Below are 14,779 nucleotides of genomic sequence, written 5' to 3'. Positions count from 1 at the left end.
AGGGCTTACTCGGTGGCTGGGAAACATTAGGCTCTGGGTGCTGGAGACCTCCTGCGGGCAGCAACTGAGGGGGCTCAGAGAACTCCATGGACTGGGGGTGGGGTGGGGGCGCAGCCAAGGCGTGCAGGCTGGGAGCTAACAGACAGAGTGGTTGGCCTGGAAGTTCTGGGCTCAGGAGTGAAGGGTCCCTGCAGAGTCCTCCTCAGGGTTGGGGGAGGAGTCAAGGGGTCAGGGTAGACACTTCTGTCCAGCAGTCGAGGGGATTTGGGCTGGAGCATCTGGGTTTGGGTCAGGGGCAACGCAGAGCCCCAGCATTCTCCAACCCCACAGTCTCCTTCCCTAACAAGGGACAGCCTCCCAGAGGTAGCCATGTTGCAGCCACACTTAGAGGTTCTCTCTTTCATATTGGGCTGTTTAGTGGGGTCCTCCCTAAGTCCCCTGCTGGGATGTCAGTTTCCTGAAGACAGGGCCTTTGTCTTGACCACTACTGCATCCATTGCGCCCAGCAGGGGACCTGGCAGGTAGTGGGCGAGGAGTCATTGAGGGGTGACAGAGAGACATAGTTACTAAGGGTGGCCCCGAGGGCCGGCTGTAAGCTTGAGACCCTCCCTTCCAGGTGCCGCCACTGCCTCTACCACCCCTGAGAAGCCACCTGCCAGCTGTTTGGAGCAAGGAGCGAGCCTGAATTTCAGTTCCCTTTCTGTGAGGAGCAGTTCCTCCAGATGCCAGCAGGGTGTGCCCACGCTTCAGAGTCCCCCTGGACACTGTTAGGGAAAAGTCCCCAAAGAGAGAGAAGCCAGTTCTCCTTGGTCGACTGCCAAAATATGTCACCGTCAACTTGGGAGACAGTCTCCCGGCAAGTACACTCAAGCAGTCAGCGTGACCTGCAGGAGCGAGTCACTGTGACACGGTCTCACTCCCTGCAGAGATGGCTGGGAGGTCAAAATGGTAGTCTTCTTCTTAAAGACAGTTGCAATCCTAGTTGACAGCGGGAGCCATGGAAGTGCAGCAGGGGTCGGCTGCCCCACAGCCACACAGCAAGGCTAAGGGCCTGGACCGAGTGACTTGTACACTCCCCTCCCCAAAAGGAAAGTGCACTGGAAAAGCCCCTCCTTCCTGTGGATTTCAAGTGACTCACTGCAGACCTTCACGCTCCCTCTTGGCTGGCGCTGCATCCCTGTCCCCTGGGAACTGCCCACCCTTCCCAGTTGAGCTGCAGGAGAGTCCCTGGGGCTGACCGACCAGCCACCTGGGCAACACCTCTTACCTGGACTTTGGAACCTCCCCAGCGGATGAGAAGGATGTGGCGCGACTCCGGCCTGAGGGCAGCTCTCTGGGGGAAAGAGGTGTCCTGAAAGAGGCCCCCAGCCTCCCTGCTGCCTGCCATTCTGTGGCTTCCATTCTCGAGGCTGCCCGGCAAGTCCTGCCATTTCTGCCTCACATTTTCCTTCCCCAGCAGCCAGGGGCTCTCCCACCCTGTGACATCTGTGACATTGCTGGATAGGCTTTCCCATGCTCTGCCCTCTATAGGGCCCAGCAGAGCTCTGAACGGTGGAAGCCCCTCCGCATCCCCAGGGAGGGTCGGGCCCCCGGGACGGCATGTCCCCGTGTCGCTGTGCTCCCTCCTTGCCTCCTTGCCTTACATGGTGCGGCCCTCCGATTCGTCCTGCTTGGTGATCCAGCTCTTGTCCCCCTTCAGCGTGGTTCGCACTTTCATCTGCTTGAGGACGTTATTGCGCTCCTCCTCGCCAGGTGGCAGAGGCTTCCCTGCAGTGGGCAAAGCCAACCGCCTCAGGAGAGGAGCCCAGCCCCAGGACCCTCCGCCTCCTTTCCAGTCCTCCCTGTATGCTGCTCTCCCTTTGCTGCTGGGACAGTGCTTGTGGCCTGTAGGGGCAGTCTTGGAAGAAAACAGCCTCAAGCAGAGCCCAGGACAACAAGGAGCTCAGCCTCACCTTTGCTGCTGCCTCCAAGAGCTGAGATACTCATGGTGATCACTCCGTAGGTCTCAGTTATTCAGCAGGGCTGCTGGGGACAGAGGCAAGCAAATGCTGTCACTTCATGCATTTCTAGTGTCTTGCAGGTGAGCATGTGGGTCCTGGTGCATCCAGATCATCCAGACTGCCCTCTGGGCATCGGGGCTGGCAGGAGTTGGTGGAGTGCTAAGTGTGGACAGAAGGCAGGGGCGAGCAATACCATACTGCTGCCCAGCAGCGCACCCGTCTCCTGCCCAGGGCTGCTCACCTAAAGAATGTGGAGCTCAGGGGCTGCCAGGGACTGTCTGTTCAAAGTGATCACTGATAGCGGGAGAACATGAGCTCCTACAGTGCTAACGGCCTGGCTCAGGCTGGGGAGTGTGGGGGAGGAACTCAGAGGGCAGGACAGTGCATCCAGAGCCCGACACCTTCAGGGCAGGCAGATGGCCTGCGGGGAGGGACGAGCTGGGGGATCGGCTGCTTTGGTGTTGGACCTTGCTTCTCAGCCCTTAGGAGTTTTCCGACCGACCTTGGGTAGGTCAGCTAACCTCTCTGAGCTGCCTCAGTTTCACCATTTGCAAAATGATAGTTTTTTTAAAAAATCTACTTTTTAGGGCCGCTGTGAGGATGGAATGCGCCGATGTTCCTCTAAGTACCGGCACCACCTGAACAGGAGTCAAGTGGCAGTTGTTCTCAAGTCACGAGCTAGGAGAGGGATGGTTAGCGGACCTCAGCCAGCGCTAGAATGGTCTGGGCTGTGCAGCCCTGTTTGCTTCGGGGGTTGGCTCTGCCTTCAGTAGGGGAGGCCCACGGCTGCGCTGCCAAATCCTAGCGGCCCTCAGGGACCAGGCGAGTGTGGCAATGTGGTAAGGGCTTCCTTTCACCCCTGGGCCACACCTGCCTCACGCTCTGCTTCCTCTTCCTCTGCGTCTTCTCGCCTGCTCTGCCCCCTGAGCCCGATGCTGCTCCTGCTGCCCAGAGGGTGCCACACTGCCTGCAGCCCCTCTGCCCTTGAACCCAGTGCTGCCCTCCCGTGTCCATGAGGGGTGAGCTGTGGTGGTCTTGAAGGCCTTTGCCCTAGAGGAGCGGCCAAAGTGATGAAGCTGGCTCTTCAGGCTGGGAGTGACCCAGAGCTGCTGGGAGCCCTGAGTGGCCACAGCCAACCCCTTGGGTCTTAAGAGAAGGGCTGGGAGCTCAGGCTTGTGGACATGACAGGAAGCAGGACCCTGGCTGTGCTGGCATAGTTGCAAAGTAGAAGAGCCTTTCTCTCCAGGGCTGTCCATCTCCTGGACCCCTCCAGGGCTAGGATCTGACCAGCTCAGCACTGCTGCCAGCTGGCAGGGCCTGGACATGTTTCTGTGGAAGTCAGGGGCACACTCAAATGGACAGGGCAGGGGGATGAGACCAAACCCAATTCGCCACGTCAGCAAGAGCTGGCTCTCCCAGAAACTGCAGCGAACGAGCAGCCCAGGCAGCCAGAGCCTGCTGCGTGCCAGGAATGGCACCTCATCACTGCGAACAGGAGTCCCACGTGCCCAGCCCTGCACCGAGGCTGCCACGTTAGAGTTCTTTTGAGAGGAGCTCATTCCACGGGTGATTCTAGGGCCACACAGACCCAACTGTCCCCACCCCAGCGACCTGTGGAGTGGCCCCATAGGCAGGGCACATGGGCAGAGTCTCTGGGTGCCACTGACTGGCTACAGACCTTCGGAGAGGTCCTCATTTCCTCTGGGCTCAGCTTTTCCCCTTCTAACCTTGCTACACCGCACCGGTCACCTCAAAGATATACTCCTTTCTAAGGCCTCAAGGACTGCAGCCACCGGCTTCCACATATGAATGTGGCAAGCAGGTGACAGTCATCCAATTTTGGGAGTGGACTCCATCCCAGGCCCAGTCCTAGATGCAGGGACTCATCAGTTTCCCCTTGTCAAACCTGATGGCCACATTACCTCGAAGTTTACCAATAAATCAGAACCAAATAAGCCACTTCCAAAGTCAAGACAGATACTTTTGCCCATGCATAGTGACAGAGGCAGAGGGGCCCATGGCAAAGGAGGGCAGGGCTGGGTGGAAACGCTATCAGTCCCCTGCAGAGGGCACCATGCTGCCTTCAGTCCCTTCTTTATAGCTGAGACTCCAGTGAGAAGACTCGGGGTTTACTGCCAGACAAAGACCAGGGCTGTGTATCTGCTAGGGCTCCTTTCCCTCACGCCTGGCTGGGTCTCACAAGTGAATTTTCTTTTTAAATGAGACAATAAATATGAAATAGTCAGAAAAATCTCTGCCAAAGTAGAGTCTTTCCAAACGATGAAGTGTCAGGCAGTTCTCTGAGACAAGGAGGCTTTAAAGTGATGCGTGTCAGGCAGTGAGATGGGATGGGGTGGGGTGGGATGGGGTTGGATGGGGTGGAGTGAGGTGGGATGGGATGGGATAGGATGCGGTGAAATGGGATGAGATGAGATGGGATGGGGTGGGGTGGGATGGGGTGGGATCGGATGGGGTGGGGTGGGGATGGGGTGGAGTGGGTGGGATGGGATGGGGTGGGATGGGGTGGAGTGAGGTGGGATGGGATGGGATGCGGTGAGATGGGATGAGATGAGATGGGATGGGGTGGGGTGGGATGGGGTGCGATGGGATGGGAGTAGGGTGCGATGGGGTGGCATGGAATGGGATGAGATGGGGTGGGGAGGGGTGGGATGGGGTAGGATAAGATGGGATGAGATGGGATGGAGTGGGATGAGATGGGATGAGATGGGGTGGGATGGGGATGGGGTGGGATGGGGTGGGGTGGGGTGGGGTGGGATGGGGTGTCATGGAATGGGATGAGATGGGGTGGGGAGGGGTGGGATGGGATGGGGCGGGGTGGGGATGGGGTGGGATGTGTGGGGTGGGGTGGGATGGGTGGATTGGGATGCGATGGGGTGGGGTGAGGTGGGATGGGGATGGGGTGGGATAGGATGGGGTGGGGTGAGATGGGATGGGATGGGGTGGGGTGGGGATGGGGTGGGATGGGTGGGGTGGGGTGGGGTGGGATGGGGTGTCATGGAATGGGATGAGATGGGGTGGGGAGGGGTGGGATGGGATGGGGTGGGGTGGGGATGGGGTGGGATGTGTGGGGTGGGGTGGGATGGGGTGGGGTGGGGTGGGATGGGTGGATTGGGATGCGATGGGGTGGGGTGAGGTGGGATGGGGATGGGGTGGGATAGGATGGGGTGGGGTGAGATGGGATGGGATGGGGTGGGGTGGGGATGGGGTGGGATGGGTGGGGTGGGGTGGGGTGGGATGGGGTGGCATGGAATGGGATGAGATGGGGTGGGGAGGGGTGGATTGGGATGCGATAGGGTGGGGTGAGGTGGGATGGGGATGGGGTGGGATGGGATGGGGTAGGATAAGATGGGATGAGATGGGATGGAGTGGGATGAGATGGGATGAGATGGGGTGGGATGGGGATGGGGTGGGATGGGGTGGGGTGGGGTGGGGTGGGATGGGGTGTCATGGAATGGGATGAGATGGGGTGGGGAGGGGTGGGATGGGATGGGGTGGGGTGGGGATGGGGTGGGATGTGTGGGGTGGGGTGGGATGGGGTGGGGTGGGGTGGGATGGGTGGATTGGGATGCGATGGGGTGGGGTGAGGTGGGATGGGGATGGGGTGGGATAGGATGGGGTGGGGTGAGATGGGATGGGATGGGGTGGGGTGGGGATGGGGTGGGATGGGTGGGGTGGGGTGGGGTGGGATGGGGTGGCATGGAATGGGATGAGATGGGGTGGGGAGGGGTGGATTGGGATGCGATAGGGTGGGGTGAGGTGGGATGGGGATGGGGTGGGATGGGATGGGGTGGGGTGAGATGGGATGGGATGGGGTGGGGTGGGGTGGGGTGAGATGAGGTGGGGTGGGGTGGGGTGGGTGGGGATGTGGTGGGTTGGGATGGGGTCGGTGTGGTAGAGTGGGATGGGATGAGATGAGGTAGAGTGGGGTGGGGTGGGATGAGTGGGGATTGGGTGGGGATGGGGTGGGATGGGATGGGGTGGGATGGGGTGGGGTGAGATGGGATGGGATGGGGTGGGGTGGGGTGGTATGGGATGGGGTGGGTGGGGATGGGGTGGGGTGAGATGGGATGGGATGGGGTGGGGTGGGGTGGGTTGGGGTGGGGTGAGATGAGATGGGATGGGGTGGGGTGGGGTGAGATGGGATGGGATGGGGTGGGGAGGGGAGGGGTGGAGTGGGGTGGGATGGGGTCGGTGTGGTAGAGTGGGATGGGATGAGATGAGGTAAGTGGGGTGGGGTGGGATGGGGTGGGGTGGGAAAAAAGGGTTAGAATCTATGTCCCAGCTGGAGAGCTGGCTTCTCCCTCCACTTTGCCCAGGTCCAGGCAACAATCCCTTGTGACCTTCTCCCTGGTCCCTGGCCTGCTGCCTTTATCTGCACCTCCTCCAGGCAACACTCATTGGTCTCTAATCCCACTTGACCCACATCAGCATTCAATTCTCACTCAGCACCTGATGGTTCACTGTTATTTCTAAGACTGGGAGCAAAGTCCCCAGTCCCCTGAGCCAGCTTCTTTCTTCGCAATACTGACACTGTGCTCCAAGCAGACCATGTGCCTTGGAGTCCCTGGAAGGTAGCCCTGCCAAGGGAAGGTCTGTGCCTTGGCTTATGCTGGCCCACCCACCTGAAACGCCCTCCCAACTCCCGCCGAGCTAAGCCCTGCTTCTCCCTCAGGGCCCAACACGTCCAGGCCAGTCCTGCTCCTACCGAGCACTCCCACAGCCAGGCACAGACCTGCACACCCAAGTCTTCACAGACAAGCCCTGCTCCTCCCCCATCCTCAGCAAGGATCAGGACCAAGCACCTCGTGACAGCCCAACACACCCCACCAGGAGTGACTGCCTGAACCCACCTACCCCTCCTCAGACCCAGGTCTCCTCCCAGACCCACCGCCCCTTCCCCTCGTCCGGCCCTTCATGGAGAGCAGGACAGAGTAACCCTCCACTCAGTGATAGCCACGAAGACCCTTGCTACAGTTGGAAGCAGCCTTGGAGAATGGAAGGTGGACCCCTCCAGAGGGGACTTCCTGGTGGCTCTTGTGGGAAGGAAAACCAGGAATCTTTTGACAGGACGAGTCTCTGTACGTATCGAAAGGCTTAAGGGCAGGCCCACTGGTCCAGGAGTTCCCCTCACAGCCAACTAGCCTGAGGAAGAAATTGCGTGAGTATAACAAAGATGTATAGGAGACGGGCGTCATGACAGTGTGGAGTGTCGCGGTGAAAATGTGGCAATCATCTAAATGCCCAACAATCATATTTAAACATATTACAGTGTATCCATTCAAGCAAATACTATGCCCCTATTACAAATCATACTGAGACACGTAGTATTTAACATGCTTTGGAAACCCGTACTGTGTACAGTTTCTATACATCACTCAGTGAACAGCAGCCTGTAAAGCAGTATGTGGATGATGGTGTCACCTAAGTCAAAATATATTTACACAAAAATGCACAGGGAAAAACATCGGAAAAGATAAACACCAAACTATTTTCCTCCTCTGTGTAGTTCTAATTTTCCTGTCATGAACGTGTATGGTCTGTGTGCTAAAGATGCTTCAGCAGCCAAGGATTGGTCTCAAGAGTTGATGCCAGAGCCAGGCACTGTGGCTCACGCCTGTAATCCCAGCATTTTGGGAGGCCAGGGTGGGTGGATCACCCGAGGTCGGGAGTTTGAGACCAGCCTGGCAAACATGGGGAAACCCCATCTCTACTAAAAACACGAAAATTAGCCAGATGTGGTGGCAGGTGCCTGTAGTCCCAGCTACTCCAGAGGCTGAGGTAGGAGAATTGCTTGAACCAGGAAGGCGGAGGTTGTAGTGAGCCGAGACTGCACCACTGCACTCCAGCCTGGGCAACAGAGTGAGACTTCGTCTCAAAAAAAAAAGAAAAAAGAGTTGATGCCAGGCAGGCAGTGCCCAGGAAGGACAGGAAGGCGAGGAGACTGAACGGATGCAGGGACTGGATGCCCTTCCCAGGGCTGCACCCGGGTCCTAGCAGTGCAGCCGGAAGACGTGGTCACTGGGACGGTGGCCTGGGCTCTGCTATGCAATGGGAAGCATGCCTTCCTCTGGGAAGTAATCACAACACTGGCTGCCCTTGCTGGAGTGTGGCCCCAGTGCCAGGTGGGCTCCCTGTATGCACACTCCCAGGATCAGGTCCCTGAAGGCCAGCAGCATCGCGTGCAGTTCGAGCACGAGCACGGTGTCAACGTCCCTGCTTCACCTCAGCAGAGTCAGCCAGGAGTGGCTCCGTGGCAGCCCTAGCCACACTCCCAGGGTTCTGAGCCCCAGCCATGCAGTGGCCCAGGTAAGCCCACGCACGATGGCCTCAAGTGCTCCTGGGGCACAGGATCGAGGCCCCAGCTGCCCAGGCATACCCACCGCCAGTTGCCTCTATGGCTTCCTCCAAACTGCTGGGCCCCAGCAGCCATCCCCACCCGCTGGAGGGAGGAGACTCCAGACTAGAGCCACCCACCCCATGCCTGCCTGTGCTGCTCAGCCTGCTGCAGCCACAGAGGCCTGCCACACGTGACTCCAGGACCCCACGGAGCAGCCTACCCACCCCCACCGCCCTACACTCTCCGTCTGAGTCCAATATGCCAAGCTCTCTCATGCCTCTGGGCTTGTGCCTGAGATCCAAGATTCAGAAAAAGTTCCTGAAGAAAAAGAAACTGCTGTAACTCGGGTCCCTGCACCTTCCCATTCACCCTGCCAAGAAGATGGAGAGCAAATGTCCCTTCCTTAGCCACCTTTGAAAGTGGGCCGAGGGACCTGTCCCTGCCCAAGTCTACCAGTCCTCCTCTTCCTCTGGAAACTCAGGCTTCTTCCAAAGTCCATTAGCCCTGACATCCACAGAGGCCACACAGCCCGAAAGCAAACACTGTCCCGTGGGCTGTGGCCCGTGCTTACGTCTCTGCTCCTCTTCCTTGAGTGGCCTCACATGGCTGTGACATCCCACTCTAGAGCATGTGCCTCTCTGGATTTCTCAGACCACGGCACGGGCGTCTCGATGGCCTGCGTGAGCACGGTTCTGGTCAGGACAGCTACTCTAGGCCTTTTCAGTGCCATGGCCCTCATTTCTACCTTGATTGGGAGAAGACTTCTGCTTTTTCGGGACTCTCCATATCATTCTGCTTAGGCCTGGCCTGGGCCACCACAGGCATGGCTGGCTTATCTGACACCTTCTGCATGAACTGTCCCTCATGTATCCCCACTAGATGTGGCCACGCCTCACAGTACCCATCTCTGTGCTGCCTCTGAGCAAAGCCCTGTACTCAAACAACACCGGCCTCTCCCAGGGCAGTTCAGCCCCAGCGGCCTCAGACGCCAGGCAGGGGCCCCGGCCCACGCTTCATCCCCTTCTTTCTCCTTCTTCCTGTTTCGGGTCAACCGGGCTGAGAGATGGCAATCAGGGGAAGTGTCCCTGGCAGGGCTGGGTGGGGGAGACGGGGATAGGCCCTCCCTGAATTCAGATGGCCGCCAAACGCCCATGGGCATGTTCCTGCTCCACCTCCTCCCTGCCGCTGTCTGCCTCAAAAGAAGGGGCCTCTGGACCTGATTGGATGGATAGGAGCGGGGAGCCAATGGGGTGGCAGCACGGAGCCTGTTATCCCGACCACAGCAAGCCTGGTGTCATCAGCCAGTGGAGTGAGAGGGGAGCTGACGCAGGGGGCTGGAGTGGGAGGAGATGGACGCGGACGGGAGCGGGAGAAGAGGCTCCCTGTCACACCAGAGGACGTGCTCAGCCTCCAAGATGAGAGGACTCACTCAGAGAAAGTTTTGTAGAAGTTCCGTCCCGCCTGACTCCCCAAGCCTGGCACCTCCCAGAGAAGCTGGCTCGCAGGGGATTAGGATGGCTCCCAAATTGTGCAGAAGGGAAGCAGGATGCCAGGCAAGGGCCTCCTAAGCAAACTGGGAGGGCAAAGGAGCTAAACACCTTCAGCCTTGCCATCCCGGAGCACTGAATATTGCTGCACATGAATAAGATGCAGCCAGAGGGCACGGGTGTCAGGGCTTGTCTCAGTGCATGTGTGCCGGGCACTGGCCACCATGCACAGGCAGGAGCGGGTGTGCCACAGGCAGAGGTGCAAGCAGAAGGGCTTCTTTCCCAAAGGTGAATTGGAATGCTTTGCACCCAGCAACTGAGCAGATGCCTAGTTTTGCCTCCCCACATGTGCCAACCTCAGCTAGGCTCACAGGGATCACTCACAGCTTGGATCTGTGTGGACCCCTTCGCGGGGGTTAGGCGTCAACATGAGGAAACAGCTGGACAGGGCAAGAAGAGGGGCACAGCCCAAATATGCATGCAGCCCGCTGCAGAGGCCGATTGCTGTGTTTTAGGAAAGCTCTGTCTGCAAGCACCTTCATGTGGCTGTGGGACAAGGAGGTTTAATGGAGGTAGAGGCCCAGAATAGAGCTGGGGAGCAGCACCTAGGCCTGCCCCCATCACTTCCACAGAAACATAAGCACTCCCATCTGTCATGAAGGAAGTAGTGAAGGGATAAGGCCCTTGTCTCCCAAGAACTTGTCCCTAGAGATGGGTGGACTCAGACAGTGCTGATCCCTCCGGGCGATGCCTGCCGGGCGACTGCCTGCTGGGACCCTCGGAGAAGATGGCAGGTCTGTGGGAAGGAGATTCATCCCAGGTTGCCACCCTGGGCAAATCCTTTCTCCCCTCAGGGTGCCTTGGTTCCCCACCACTCAATAAGGGTGGCAATGACCAAAGCACGGAAAACACATGTGCAGGGGTGACCCCAGCTATTACACCTGTTCCCTCAGTCCTCCTACAAGAGCTTTACGAACCCAAGGCTCCAGGATGCCCAAGCCCCAGAGCCCAGTCAGTCCAGGTAGCTCCCCTGGCCAGAGTCCCTCCGCCCCTCCGTTCTGTTCCTGCTCAACCTGGGAACCACCAGCACCAGCACCAAGGGGTGAGGGGGGGCAGCTCCCTCCCAGACTGTGCCCCTCCCAGCCTGTCTGCCAGCTTCACTTGCTGGAGGACTTTCCTTGGTAAATGGGGGTGAGGTTGAATTCTTCATAGGGTGGGGGTGTGGAGGCTCCTGCCCATTTCTCACTGTAAGCATTCCCTTTGGACAAAGAGCCTCCAGTGGCCCTAGTGTCAGGAAAAGGACTCAAAGAAAAGTGCCCGTGTCTTAGGTCCTCTTTCGCTGTCTTTCAAGCAAATGCCTGTGAGCTCAGAGTAAGGGCCCTCCCGCAGGGATCCTTCACAAACTCCTCGCGGTGTCATGAGCTGCCCTAGGGACGGTGAGGGCTGGGTGACCAGGAGGAGGGTGAAAGAGGTCATCAGAGCTGGCTTGCTGGAGAATGCAGCCTGCTAAGCAAGAGGCCGCAGATGGCTTCTCCCAGCCCATTTTCCTTCCTTAGAGAGCTTGCCTCTCTGCGGCCAGACTGCAGCCCTGAGCCGCACGGGGCAGCAGAAACAGATGCTGAGCGGGTGGTAGGGGTACAGAGCCAGCCATAACTCATCATCTGTCATGTCATGAGACAGGCAGTGGTGCCCTCAGAGCTGGGGAGGGCTTGGTCAAGGCCGCAAAGCCACACATCCATGCTTGCTCTTCCAACTCTGGAGCAAAGGAAAGAGTACTGACAAGGAGTCCAAGGACCTGGCTTTTAGTCACTGGACACGTCACTCACCCTCCCTGACCTTCACTTCTAGCTTTTAGGGTAAATGAGAATGTTCTGTGCCCATGGGAGGGGTAACGAGCTTCAGGAAGTCCTATTCTCACAATGCTCCCTGGCCCCTGCACCTGGTCGTGTGGGGAAGGTGGAGGCTTCAGTGCAGCCCCTCCAGTCATCACCAAGGCCGCAGGATCCCATGCAATGCCACTTCCCTCCCGGGGAGGGGGCTGAGGTCAAAGGCCTAGCCAAGTAGGGAGAGCCTTGGCTGCGGCACAGACTCCCCCTGGAGGCGGCCGTGGGAAGTGCAAGGACAAGCCTGCACGCTCGAAGTGCGGGTCAAGGCAAGGAGTGTGAGGGGGCTGAGGAATGATAAAAGCCCGGAAGCGCGACCTCCACCTCCGCTCAGATGCCCTCGCCCAGTCCCTTCTCAAGGCACGTACTTGGCTAACTCACTTTGGACCCAGGCTGATTTAAGCCGGCGCGGGTGCTGATGTTCCGGACCAAAACGGCTGGAATGATGAAACGTTCCATTTGATCAAGCAGCCCCCTGTGGCCAGGTCTGGTGAATCAGGACATTCTGATTCCCAGTGTCCTGTCCTGGAGTCTCAGCAGCTGGCAAGGCAACAGTCAGCAGACAGGTTGCTTTCCTCTGGGAAGGGAATGGAGGAGGCCACCGCTGCACTGGCTGTAGCTGCTGTTCCAGGAGTCGCTGAGATCCAGCAACTGGGATGGGCCCTTCAAAGGTGATTCAGGGACCGTGGGCAGGGCTGAGCAGCTGGGCCCCATCTGAACCTCCTAGTCTGCTGCTCCGCGTGCAGCTCCCAGGAGGCCCAGGGTGGACCCCTCTTGCCAGAGCCAGCGTGCACGACCTGCCTAGGATGCTCCAGTCCCAGCGGCTCTTGCCTGGAGGCCAACAGCGGGGCAGGAAGAAGGAGCAGCAAGTGGAAAAAAAGAGCTGGAAGAGACTTAGGTTGCAGAGGGAAAAAACAGAATATGGAAAAAGACGCATGGGGGGTGGTATTTGTAAATGTGCTTTACAGGTAAATGACTTCTGCATGAAAGTCTGGAATTTCACCTCTCCCTATCCCGACTCTAACACCGCAGCATCTAGACATCTCGGCGTCTGCGCTGGAGGGACCCTGGGAGGCAGACGTCTAAGGCAGGCCAGCTCCTGCCCAAGGTGGTGGGGAGCTGGGGGTGAGGAAGAGGAGAGGAGGCCGCCCCGGCCACCTGCCACTCCTTGGGGCTCCATGATTCCTCCTGGCTTTCATGCACCCATTTTCTAGTTCTCAGAGAGCCAGATACAAGCAACTGTTCAGGGAACAGGGCCATTTCAGGGCTGGCTTGGCTTCAAGGGCCTTCTAAGATGTCTGCGGAGAACAGAGGGCTGGGCGGGGACCCTCTTGTGGGGGCCTGGCTGCTTCTGCACCCCTCGTCCTGCAGCTGTTTCTGCAGCCAGGAAAGCAATGTGGTCTTCAGCCAATCCCAGTCACGCAGAGATGCTAGTCACATTTGCAGAGAAGGCAGCCAGTGGGAAGAGGAGGCTCAGGGTTTATGGAACCCACACTTCCCCCTCCACAGTACCTCTCTCCCTCTTCCCCTACTTCCTTTTTTTTTTTTTTTTTTGAGATGAAGTCTCACCCTGTCACCCAGGCTGGAGTGTGCAGTGGCACCGTCTCAGCTCACTGAAACCTCTGCCTCCCATGTTCAAGCAAATCTCCTGCCTCAGCCTCCCAAGTAGCTGGGATTACATGTGCCCACCACCATGCTCGGCTAATTTTGTATTTTTGGTAGAGACAGGGTTTCACCATGTTGGTCAGGCTGGTCTCAAACTCCTGACCTCCAAGGATCTGCCCACCTTGGCTTCCCAAAGTGCTGGGATTCCAGGTGTGAGCCACCACTCCAAGCCACTTTCTTTCACCCTCTTTCCCTCTCCCCTAGGAACACCTCCCCCCACAACACACACCATTGCTGCCATCCATTCAGTCTTTGCCAGAGCAGGGCCAGTGACAGGAAGTCACCCCACTTGCCCTTGACTAACATCAGCCAAAGCTAATCCTTCTGCCCCAGATGCAGGTGATCACTAGTGAGGACCAAAAGGAACAGAAGGAACCAGCTGCCTCCCCACCTCCCCCGAAGCTCTGACTCCCCATCCTCCTTCTCCCCTCCCACAACCCTCATTCTCATCTTCCTGCCTGCCCCAGGCCCAGAGTCCCCTCGACTCCACACTTACCTCTAACGCGACCCGTATTTTTGGATAAGAATAAGGAAGTCCAGAGAGGAGAAAGCACTTGCCCAAGATTGCATTGCCGTGTGTGCAGCAAGCCTTTCCATAGTGCTAACCGCTAGGCGGGGTGCTGGGGAGATCGGCCTAGCGGGGTGTTTCCAAGGAGGTGCCTAGGCTGAGGCCCGAAGGAATGAAAGCATGCGTAGGGGATCACTGGCACGAGTGGTGAAGCAAGGCCTGGTTTTAGGGTTTGTTTTTTTTTTTCCAGTTTAAAGCAGGCACTGCCTGATGTAAGCATTTTCACCAGGGATGCTGGTTCTTGTGATTAAAACCCATAGCAACTCTCTGCCACATCAAGCTGTCTGGGAAATTGACCTAGTCATCAGAAAGTGGCATGCTGAGCCAAAGATCACAGGGACTACACCAAGGGACCTGGACTGGGTGCCCGAGCTGGGCCCACAGATGGGGTCAAAGCCAGGGACCACTGCCAACAACCACCAGCAGCTTCAGGCTTGCCCACCACTGGCTCCAGAGGCGATGTCTCCTCTCTGACCCAGGGCGTGGCTTCAGAGCTCTGCGGTAAGAGGAATGGCTCAGTGGGCGTTGATGAGTGGGTGAGGAGCTGCTCTCTTGGCTGGCCTGGACTCATCTCCCTGCTCCAGGCAGGCACCCTTCCAGTTCCCAGCTCCCTTTTCAGATAGGAAGTGAGCACACTCCCCATAGGAAAAGCCCAGATGGTGTTTCTGAAAGTGGCCTCTGGGACCGTCTGGCAGTCAAATTCCCTGGGACACATGCTTAAGCTGCAGATTCCTTCTGCATTCCACTTGCGACGTCGAGAATGATGCCCATAGGGCTTCTTGGCTTTTCCTTTGCCAGTCCCTTCTCCACGCAGACCT

The 14,779-nt window shown here is 58.1% G+C and overlaps 1 protein-coding gene across 8 annotated transcripts in view; it reads right to left on the bottom strand.

Annotated features, from left to right (window-relative positions):
• ZNF185 (zinc finger protein 185 with LIM domain) overlaps positions 1-13,914 on the bottom strand; it is a 75,724-nt gene extending 61,810 nt beyond the window's left edge. For 6 of the 8 annotated variants that reach the window (XM_064371535.1, XM_064371538.1, XM_064371539.1 and 3 more), the window contains exons 1-3: positions 1,953-2,181; positions 1,644-1,767; positions 1,268-1,333 (exon numbers count right to left, since the gene is read on the bottom strand). In XM_064371535.1, coding sequence (XP_064227605.1) covers positions 1,268-1,333; positions 1,644-1,767; positions 1,953-1,986 — 224 coding nt within the window. In that variant the 5' untranslated portion in view covers positions 1,987-2,181. Of the gene's footprint in view, positions 1-1,267; positions 1,334-1,643; positions 1,768-1,952; positions 2,182-13,889 lie in introns of those variants that run through there. The other 2 variants (XM_064371536.1, XM_064371537.1) reach the window with 2 other exon arrangements.
• Positions 13,915-14,779: the final 865 nt, after the last annotated feature.

The sequence above is a fragment of the Aotus nancymaae genome, unplaced genomic scaffold (genome assembly GCF_030222135.1).
Source record: "Aotus nancymaae isolate 86718 unplaced genomic scaffold, 86718_ANA_hifiasm-v0.15.2.pri h1tg000138l, whole genome shotgun sequence".
In the NCBI taxonomy this organism is placed as follows: domain Eukaryota; kingdom Metazoa; phylum Chordata; class Mammalia; order Primates; family Aotidae; genus Aotus; species Aotus nancymaae.
This window is presented reverse-complemented; position numbering and strand designations above follow the sequence as displayed.